Source organism: Babylonia areolata, chromosome 1 (assembly GCF_041734735.1).
Source record: "Babylonia areolata isolate BAREFJ2019XMU chromosome 1, ASM4173473v1, whole genome shotgun sequence".
Lineage (NCBI taxonomy): Eukaryota > Metazoa > Mollusca > Gastropoda > Neogastropoda > Buccinidae > Babylonia > Babylonia areolata.
In genome coordinates, this window is record NC_134876.1 from 56512196 (window position 1) to 56523609 (window position 11414).

Genomic DNA, 11414 nt, shown 5'->3' on the forward strand with positions numbered 1-11414 from the left:
AGCAATACAGTGGCTGTTAGTATTGACTGAATAAAACTCCTGAACGCAGTACCCTTATTGGCCTACACAAAAGTATAGACACAAGCAAACAAGCTAACAGTTAACAAAAATACAATGCCAAAAATTTTACATTGGCAATGAGGATGAGATCTAAAGCCACACAGGGAACCTCTTTACTCTCTGCATTCCCACAGAGTCATGGAAGTCTGGAAAAGACTTCAAAGATATGGGAAGCCATTTCCAGGGCTGGAAAAGTCATGGAAATAAGTATTACTCTGCAAAGGTCTGGAAAAGTCTCGGAATTTTCATGATACTTTCACTGTGATATTAAAGAAAATTTTCAAGTTTTATGGGACTGATATTTCCGGCCCATGTTGGGCCCTATGTGGTTGGCTGGGCCATAAGTATCAATGATGATAATAATGATGATAATGATGGACTTGTTGCAGCTGATGCAGCAGCTTCGGCAGGAGCAGGATTTCAGTCTGCGCCTCAAACAGTACGTGGATAGGATCATCATTACTATCTTGGAAAAGAACCCATCCCTCTTGGAAATCAAAAGCTTCGGTATGTGAGCTGTTCAACATTTCCTCTTCAAGCCATCTGATGTAAACCACCACCGTGTATTTTATATTTATATAAGCCATGTTTTCATCACTGTGGAGAAATGTGTTTGGAGGTTTATGTCAGATATACTTTCTGATGTACTGAAGAAAGTGATTGAAATATGGATCATCCACAACACTTACATTGGGGTGTTCAGAAGTCTGTGGCAGATATCATGGTGAAGAAAACTGTGTTCCAAGTGACTGGGATGGAATTTGTTTGAGATGGTGTGAATGGAAGCTGATTATCGTGAGAGGGAGCATCATGATTGATTGTTAAAGGGACATGTCATTTGCTTAAAGGAAATATGTATCATCATTGTTCATTGATTCCACATGATGACTTTGAGGTTGACCACACTAAAAAACAAAAGTTGTGTTCAAAGAAAGTGGGCATATTGTTTGTGTCTTTGTGACAGAGTGATGTTTTAGTGCAAGACAGATGGAGCAGTGAAGCTGTCCAGATTGAGAAACAAAACAGTGACTGTTTTTAAGACCATGAGTGATATGGTATCATACAATACCATGAGATGTTCTTTGTTCATTTAAATGAACAAAAAGGGAAAATAAAATGAAATTGTTAACGGATTGCATTCAGACTTTTGGGTGAGGTACATTTGTGACATCTTCACATATCAGTTTATGCCATGTTTGAAACGAATCGTTTGGTGGTGAATTACTTTTTTTTTCTTTCTTGAGATTTAAGATTTTATAATGTACATGTTAAATGAGATACATTTATTGAATTTTGGAGCTATTTAATTCAGATATTTTACAGACTTGTTAAACATTCCTTCTGGCTGTGCTGTGATTTGGGTAATGTTATACGCAATGGCAGGGGACTGTACAGTTGAATCCATCTGCAAGCTGTATAAAACGTGAAAAAGGTTTTTGAAAGAAGACTTGTTTGCATGCTTGGAATGAATGTTTCATAGTTTTTGTGGTTTTATACTTTGTTTTGGCTTTAGCAGAACTGATTTTAACCACTTGTGTTTTAAGTGCTACAGTTTTTACCAGCACTTAACTTTTTTTAAAGAACAGAATCAAGATGAGGTCAGCCAGATGATTAAAAAATGATAATGAATGAATTGCTGTGGGTATGCATCAGGATGTGACATTGTTGATCTCAATGTGGGGAGGATAGAAAAGGAACAGTGGTCAGTGAGGCTGTGTACCTGTGTATGTGTGTGTGCTGCCTATTTTAAAAATACATTCCGATATTAGCATGTGCTTTCAGGGGTTATGAAGCTTTTACTTATGGTTACTGTGTTTTTGCTGAAGTGTGTGAAACAAAATGAGTTATTTTAAGTGATTGTCTTTTGGACAAGCGTTATTTAGGACAAAGTACTGTTTGGTCAGAATTTTTTCTTTCTAGAGAAAAGATGTTTTGGGATGTACAGTACAGTGTCACAATGACTGTGTTAGGCCAGGTTTCAAGCATGTTTGATTTTAACATGACCACATCCTCATGCACAATCCTTTCTTATGTGTACTTGCACATGCACATGCATGCACAAAACACATGTACACATACAGTCTTTCATTCAGTTGCATGTGTTTGCAGTCTCCTTTGCGCCTGCATACACAAGCACACACACACACAGAGGTGCTTACACATGCACATGTGCACTAATATGATTGTATACTGAAATGCACACACACACACACAGACAGACAGACACACACACACACACACACACACACACACACACTTCATCATATTCATACACACACAATGCACATATACACCATTCATTTATCAGTCTATACATGAGTAATGATACATCTGTGTGGTGATGACTGTGAGCTAGTCCATGCTTCTTATCATTGTCATGCTTATTTGTTGTCTCATCTTTCTTTTGATCTCCTGTTTTGTAATAACATTCACGATGCTCTCTTTTTGTAACTGTGTATTTTAACCTTTGTTTACACTGTGTTTTAACCTTTGCTTACAATGTTTCAAAGTAGGAAGTGAAAGGCATAGTGTGACAAAACACTTAACCATTGAGCCATGGCACTCTTATTAGGCTGCATACACAACAGTGAAATATGAACATAATTTCAGCATCATCGACTTCACTGTGTCTTGACAGCTGCTTTATGTTGCTTCAAGTGGCTGGGATTAGTTCTGGTCACATGTGGCCGATAACTTGTCTCAGCTCCCTGATTTCATTCTGTAACTATTGGACGTTGCAAAATGTATTTATGTGAGAGGCCACATTTCCAGATGAACCAGTGTGGATAGGATGTCTGCTAAGCAAAAGAAAAAAAAAAGAAAAAGAAAAAAAAGTCATGACAAGATAGTTGTATAGAAATAGGTGTGATATTGTCCTGATAAAATAAGTCATTGACAAGAAGTGACATACAGCATGAACACTTTTGTGTACGCAACAGGACAAGGACGATGTTCAGAGTCAGAGCACACTCACAGCTCATATCCACCCATCCAGTTTTTATGGCAGTGTTTTTCTTGTAATGTATTCAGGTAAAGAAGTCATACAGACCAGCTTGTTTGGGTTTTTGTTTGCTTGTTTGTTTATTGTTGTTGTATTTTTGTGTCAGGTCATGAAACTGCTCTTAATGAATTAAATCACTGACCTATAGAATGGTTTATTGACCAAGACATGTTTCCTGCTGTTAAAAAGGTTGATAGGCAGACACAGAAGAAACAAAGCAGTCTAGTTTGACACAAATCTCTACATAGTGTAACCAAAAGAAACATTTCTCTATTTTGATTTGTATTCACACCTGTAGACATCAAACCACTGCACATGCATACGAAAAAAAGTAAAATGGTTCATGCTGGGATCCATAACTGTGTCTCTGTATGAAATCACTACTAAGCATTTCTCTGTCTCCAAAGTAGTTTTTCTTTTCTTTATAGGTTTTAAAAAAAATATTTTAAAAATTTTTTTAGTATAAAATCTGGTTTCATATCTGCATCCATTTACTTTGATACACAGTCAAGGAAGACCTGTTTGCTTCTGAGTGATATTCACCAAATATGCTGATCAAGTCTGTCCTTTACTCCCACCCATCTTTCCTTCCTTGTTCACTAGTATCAAGGCACTAACTGGACAATGGAAGGAGAGAAAAAGAGGTGAAGGAGAGAGAGATGGGGTGAGGCTAGCAACTAGCTGAGCTAGTCACGTTGCTCACAACCACTGTTTGCCATGGGACTGGCTGGACTCCACATGTAGATGGTTGCAGATTTTAGCCCTTTGAGGCACTCACTTTTGATGGGCCATTTTAGTTATTTGGTACATGGTTGTGCACCTGACAGAGTAAGGCATTGCCCCAAAAAACAAAGTATGACTGCCAAGATGGCAGGGGTTAAAACGGTCATACATGTAAAACCCCGCTCATGTGTACAAGTGAATGTAGGTGTCGCAGCCCATGAATGAAAAAGAAGAGCAAGGCATACAGTTTGGGCAACAAAGTAGGAGAAAGAAAAGGGTGGGATACTGTAAGACTACCTTTCAATTAAACAATTTTTGTAGATGTATCACTGTGGCACTTTATGCAGCTGCAACTGACAGGTATGATTATTATGTCAGCAAAACAAAAGTTTGGAAATATCTTCTTCTTCTGTCTGTTATTGATATCCATGATGCAGTTATGATTAATGTGGTTAAGGAATTGTACTGCATTATGTTTTGTTATACTGTATTGTTTAGAATTGTACTTTGTCATGTTGTTTTGCTTGTCAGTCACAACAGATGTCTCTGGATGAAATTAAGGTTGCTCTCTGTGGGGAGAGCGCGCTGCAATCCGGTGCCGCCTTTTGTCTTGTCTCAGTGTTGACAAAGCTTGATGAGTAGAATGTGTCATGATAAATCACTGGTTATTTTATTTATTTATTTATCTATTTATGCGTTTATTTATGTATTAATTTATTTGTTTGTAATCAAAGCAAGAGGTTGCCATTTATCTGTGAATGAAAACTATTTTGAAATGATGAATGTTCTTTTTGTGTTTTTGGTGGTTCTTGGTGGTCAGACAAGTGGCACAGGTACAGTGTTGGTTTTTAGATGTACATATTTTTGTTTAGGATATGTAATATTCTTGTTTGATATATCCTTAAACATGTCTTAACTGACCTTTGTAATGTGCAGGTTTGGGGTTTTCCATTTTATTTTTCTGCCTAAATGTTGTCTTAATCAGAAGACTGCTTTGAGTATACTAATAGATGTCAGACTTAAAATAATAGACCTTTGAATTGAGAGACCCTTTGATGGTTTACATGCTTTCCGCATGACTTTATATCATTTAAAGAAATGTGTCCTTGATAAGACTTGTTTTGGATAATTTATGATATATTTACCATCATTGGCAGTCAGTATTGATGTGTGCTTGACTGATTCTATTTTGATTTTTTTCCCCGTCATTGCAGTGCATTTGTCTTCTAAGAAAGTATTAGTTCTTAGAGTTAAGGGTAAATTTTGAAAAGGTTAGTGCCTGGCTGTCTTGTTAGCCAGTGACATTGTGATTGTTGTTGTTGTACTGGTTTATGTGAACATTGATTTCAATAGCCTCCATTCTATTTTTAGTTTGGTGATTCGTGAATGCATAACTGACAGATGTATATTTACCCTCGTTTTTCGTTTGGTAGTGGCAAAAATGGTAAAGAAGATTAGGAGAAAATGGTTCCAACATATCTGGCAATTTTCATGTAAGGGCAGCCAAAACAAAACCATAAAAAAGAAAGGTATGACATTGGTTATGACTGTTTTTAGCTGATTGATACATGGTGTTCTATGAGAAAGTCATTGCATTGTAATTCATTGCTCAGCAACAGTTGATCTTTCTTTGCAAGATGAAAGAGCTATTGGCAGCAGAACACTTTTAGCTGTTTAATTTTTTTTTTAAAATTCAGCTGCATGTTATCAAATAAATAGAGTTCATTACTGAAGTATTAATCATTGAAAACAATCATGAAAACCTGTTAGTATATCTAGTTCACAATGACTGTTTGCAGTCATGGATCAGATGAGGTACATTGCTATGGACCTGTTCCTTCTCCACATTATCTGTTTTACCAAATTAAAGTCAAGCTTAATGCCAGCATTATTTATGTAACAACGTCTAGAGTTGTATTCACAACAAATGATAGAGTTCATTTTCTGCATTAAAGGTCACTCAATTTTGGGTGTTTGCTTTCATAGATAATCACTTGTCTTTGGCCTCAGTACATTTAACACAGTAGTTTAGAGACAAAATGGCCCTCCCATTTTGACACCTTTGAATTTTCTCCTTTTAGATATGTATATGTTTTTTTGTGTTGTTGCCCTTTCCAAATATTGGTTTGTTTGGGTGTGTTTTATGTGTTGACTATCATGTGAATGCCCACAAATCTTTTGAAATGATGCAACACATATCAACTGTATGAGCAAATTCAGTGGGTTTTTTCCTTTTCTTTTTTTATTCATCATCATTCTAAACTATGCAACATGAAATCTGTGTGTCTGGTTAGGAAATCAGTAAGGTTCACATGAGGATGCTGTCTCAGAGTACACTGGTTTGATGAGCACACCCTCCTCAAATCTTCCCTGTTCTTTCATTCTAGCAACACTGCAAGAAACACATTAACATACAGGCATGCATTCATTTTCTTTCTCTCTCATTTTTATCTTTTTCTCTGAGAATGTCGATGTTTTTCCATCTGCGTGTCTCTCTCATTACTCTCTCACACACACATGCATGCACACACAATGTCAGTTTATATGCTTTTCTGGGCATTCACCATTAATTCTCTTCTGTTTGACCAGACCTTTTCTGTGTTATTGGTTTTACTGGAAAAGAAGAAATAGGTCAGATTCAGTGGGAAGGGATACAGGGCAAGGTGCCTGGTACATGACAAATTTAAGTGGAACTGGTTTAGGCTCTGCAGCTCACCATTCCATAACATAAATTTGGAAAGGATAATTGAGGGAGAGGAGGGGAATGGGGGGGGGGGGGGGGGTCCATCATTGCTTTTCCAAGCTACTCCCTAGTCAAAATATGATATATTCTCACTTTTTTTCTTTCTTTTTTTAACTTGTGAAAAAAAGAACTAAACTGTCACTTCTTAGACATGGAATTTTCTGTTTTTTATGACAATTTTTATGCATATTGTCTACAAGGTTATAAGAATACCATGGTATGTTTGCGACAGTTGGCCGCCTTTATTATTTTTTTTAAGGTACTTTGTATCCATTGACTGTTTAAAAAAAAGGAGAAAAAAAAAAGAAGTATTAAAATGCTTTGCACTCCACCTGGGTGAATAAACCGTCCATTAGCTTTCAAGTGCCTGAATGAAAGTCTAAAATGCTGTATAAATCTGTTGACTTAACTTTCAATTCTGGTTAAAATACTTCTTAGTGTGATGGTTACATTGGTGATTTATCCCTTTCCAGTCATGCACATATATTCATTCTCAAAAATATTATTTATTACTTACTTGTTTATATTTTAAGATGTATATGGAGAAAACTATATAGTAAGGAATAATTTGTACCTATTGGGAAGAATATTTGTTTTGTGTATGTCTGGTTGGTGAATATTTAATATACATATACACACACACCTCTTAGTTGGCTATTTTTTTAGAACCCAAGAAGATTCGTTCCTAAAAATGTAATATTTCAGCTTGTTTCAACAATTCATGAATCTACACAACGGGAAAATAAAAGTGAACTTAAACAATTTAAAGATATAATTCTGTACTTGGATGACAAGGCAACAAAGGAAGAAATGTATTTCAACAGTTTTTGCACAGTCATTTTGTGCCTGTATGTACAAATAATTATAATGCCCTTGAACATGGAGTATGGGTGTCTAAACTTTGGGATTAAAAAAAAAAGAAGAAAAAGAAAACAAAACACAGTTATACTTGAAAAAGACCACGCCTTCAAAACACAGATGAAAATGACAGTGATTTAGTCCCCTGGTACCGTAAAAAATACCAGCCATATGCTATAAGTATAATGATTCTGTGCCTTTGCACATGTTATTCTTTGCCTCCTTCCTTTTTCTGCCAAGTGACATGTTATTGTGAAATGTCTGTCTTGTATTTATTCATTTAGTTCATTACCTTCATTGACATTTTTTTTTTTCTCATCTTTTCTTTGTCTTTGCTGGAATGAGTTGTGCAAACACCTATGATATTCACTGAAAATGTTATTCATATTTGGCATGTCACAAAAACTTCCAAGTGTGTTTTTTCAGCTGTCATTTACAGGAAAAGTCCTCTCACAGGCAGTTCCATTCAGCTAGACAAATCCTAATTGTTTTGCTTGCTGCTGTATTAACAGTGGATAATAGTTCTTGAAATCTGATTATTCAAATTTTAAAAAGAAAAAAAAGATCAGCACTTTGGTATGATGATGATATCAGGAAGGTGATACTTGAAAAAGAGAATATTGTAGAGGTTATTTTATCTTTCTTTAGTCATATCCTGGGTGTAGATTTCTTTTACTTGTCAATCCCAGTAAGGCACCTGATAAATTGACGTAGAAGAAATGCTTGCTGTGCGTTCTGCAAATGTGACATTGGCACTTAATGGTTAATGGCTCTAAGTCTCATATGAATGTGGCAACATCATTGAAAGAATCAATTTAAACATTCAAAATTAAATATAATAAGAATTTGAAACACCATAATTGAAAAGACTAATGTTTTGTGCCTCACATTGAAAGGTGAACCACGTTTTTTGAAAGAAAACTTACCTAGTGGTCAGTGTAATACTGAGAAAACATCAGTACATGCAAGGAACAGTATGTGTGTTGATACATGAGTTGATGTGTCAGTGTTCATCATGCATACAGGAACCACTGACCAGTTCATTTATATTTTTATGGATTCATCCATCTCCACACCCCATCCATTTCCTTCCCTGTCAGTTATCAATTTTTGGTGTGAAAAGTACAATCTTTTGGACATGAACCAGGAAGAAGGAAGACAATGGTCAGTTTTCAGAATATAATTCATTTAGGAAGAAATGTTCTTTCTAGTATTTGTGCTAAGAAAGGTTGAAATAGTCATTCCACTTCTTTCCTGGAAGTTGTTATTTGTTTGTAATTTTTTAAGTATATGTTGTGTTTTGAAATGGATGGATGGTTGGATCTGTTTGTATGAGTGAGTACCATTTTGCAAAATAACAGGGAGTTGATATAAAAAGGTCGACATGTAGAAACAGATGTACTAGATATTGCATTGTCATATCAGAAGTGAACAACATGTCAGTGTAGATATTTATAATTCATCAAAATAAAATTTTAAAATGTGTTGCCTCTTGTGTGTATGGTGAAGTGGTGGTTGTTTGCTTGCTTTCATATTTCCAGAGTCCTGCTTAATCATCTGAGATCTGAGTCATACAAAAACAGTTGTGTTGTAAGGGGAGTTATGAAATGTAAGAATGTGCAGTTCAGTTTAAAGGGGAAAAAAGAGTATGTGTGTGTGTGTGTGTGTGTGTGTGTGTGTGTGTGTTAATTTGAAAGACATTTTTTTTTCCTTGGATCTGAGAGAGGCCTCTCAATATTCTGAGTTCAATGGTGGTTGATATTTGAACATTTTTTGTTTGTTTTAAGGTTAATTGACGTTCCAGTTTCTAATGTTTCATATCAGAAAATTAGAACTAACTGAAATCCCAGTCCTATTTTGAACCATTGCAGATACAATGGTAAATGTGAAATAGAAGCTACATACCATGCATCTGCATTTAAAGATATATATTTTTTTTTTAAGTACCAAATGGTTGTACCAAATGGTTGATGTATAGTTGTATGCAGTTGCTATTCAGAAGCTTTCATGAAATTGTGTTTTGCTGCAGGAAGATGTTATGAACACATGTTTGTGAAAATGCCTGACACATACACTCATACTCAAACAAAATCACATGTGCACACACACACACACACATTTTAATATAATTGTTTTTAGAGCACTGATGTATCTTACCTATTAAGACAAATCAAAGCAAAACAAAACTGAACAGCCCACAGTAATAAAAAACTAATATGTTCCTTCTCCCCCCATTGCCCTCCTTCCCTGTTATGTTTGGGACAACGTACAACACAGAGAACTTGCCTGTTCATTTGATAATGTGCAGACCTTCTTCCCATTGTCTTAATTGATTGTAGGATCACAAACACACCATGCAATATCTCGCAATGACCAGTGCATCAGTTCCACTCAGCTTACTGACCTGTTGTATAACTTGAATGAATCATAGTGAATGTAGATTCAAACATATTTCTAAAGAATCAAACATCCTCCGAAAATGGAGTATGGCTGCCTATATGGCGAGGGAAAAATGGTCTTGCACATAAAACTCCACTCATACATGTATACTAGTGAGCATGGGAATCGCAACCCATGAAAAAGAAGAAGAATTGAACAAAAGGATTCAAAACGAGAAACATTCTGAGTTCATGTAATTTAGATCAAGACAACATAAACAATTTGTGAAGGAGATGAGAACAAACAAACAAAAACAAAGCAAAACACAGCAACCACAAAGTCATGTTTAAAATACATATCACTCCCCCCCCCCCCGCCCCCTCCCCACTGACACCACTGATGTTTTTTACCCTTGTCTTTAACATGTGTATGTGTGTGTGTGTGTGTGTGTAAAAACAAGTCAGCCAAGTAGGGTTTAATTAATTTAGAAGTTGGGTTCAGTGGGATTTGGAATTGAGAGTTGAGTGTGTGTTTGTCCTTTACTTGCATGCACCTGTATAACAAGGAGAGAGAGAGAGAGAGAGATTTATGAATGTTTACGAATTTTGTTGATACTCCCGTGCAATGAGAAGACAAATCGTGTGGAAAAATCGGTGGTTGTTTGTAAGATTTGTTTCCCCTGCACACGCAGACGATATTAATTTGAATAATTTGCGAATTTCTGTGAACAAGGCAGACTCAGATAAGACGGCTCAACCTTTGGAAGAAGTGAGAAGGGGTGGGATAAGAATTCGATGCCAATATATGTGTCCACCGTCTCAATGTTATTAGTAAACATTTTCAACGAACGTTCGTTGGTTTGGTCGACTTTTTTTTTTTTTTTTTTGATTTGCTGGTGGTTAATGATGGTGGGGCTTTTGATGTTTTGTCCCAGGAAAAAAGTATTTAAAAAATGTGCATTCGTGAGCACGCGTGTATTGCAGATTTATTGTTGATAACATGGGAACCTCGATTTTCGTTATCCGTTCAGTTTCCACTCAATTACACCCATTTAGCGTGTAGACTCTACTGTGTGGGCCGACGGCTGGTTGAAGCGCGTTACACTGGCACTGGGGTTAGGGAGTGGTCACAGATTTTGTGGTATTCGAACATATCTAGACAGCAGCAAATGTATGCGTAACTGCCATAAACTTCAAGCCTAACACCCTGTAATTCGAATCAGGTCACAGTGCAGGCTGAGTTGGGACAAAGGGATCGTGGTAAGAACCACCCAGACATATAGATCGACCGATTAATGTCTATGGCAAAAACCGCAGCATGTCTTCTGGTCGTTGTGGCAAGAACACCAGCAGGCCTAGCCTACATCATAAACAGCCCCGGAATTTACAGTGGGGAAAAAGAACAAACGCTGAAGGAAAACCCTCAGAAAGCATGCAAATAAATTGATTATTGTCAGTGGCAGCATGTCAGTAGAATTGATACGTAATAGGCCAAGTTTCCGAGAACGGGATGTGCAGCAGGACAATTACAGTGCTGTTGGAGCAGTTACGTGGGCCTACAGTGCGGGGAGCGGGCTACTGCATAGTTTACATGTGCCCTGTATTTGTTGTTTTGCTGTTGTTATTCTTCGACAGTCTTTGTTTCATATCT

General features: G+C 36.5%; 1 protein-coding gene across 6 annotated transcripts in view; it reads left to right on the forward strand.

Annotated features, from left to right (window-relative positions):
• The window catches only part of LOC143284314 (rab11 family-interacting protein 4-like), a 37942-nt gene extending 29072 nt beyond the window's left edge, over positions 1 to 8870 (forward strand). For all 6 annotated transcript variants that reach the window (XM_076591023.1, XM_076591047.1, XM_076591039.1 and 3 more), the window contains one exon: positions 450 to 8870. In XM_076591023.1, coding sequence (XP_076447138.1) covers positions 450 to 575 — 126 coding nt within the window. In that variant the 3' untranslated portion in view covers positions 576 to 8870. The remainder of the gene's footprint in view (positions 1 to 449) is intronic.
• The last annotated feature ends 2544 nt before the right edge of the window (positions 8871 to 11414 follow it).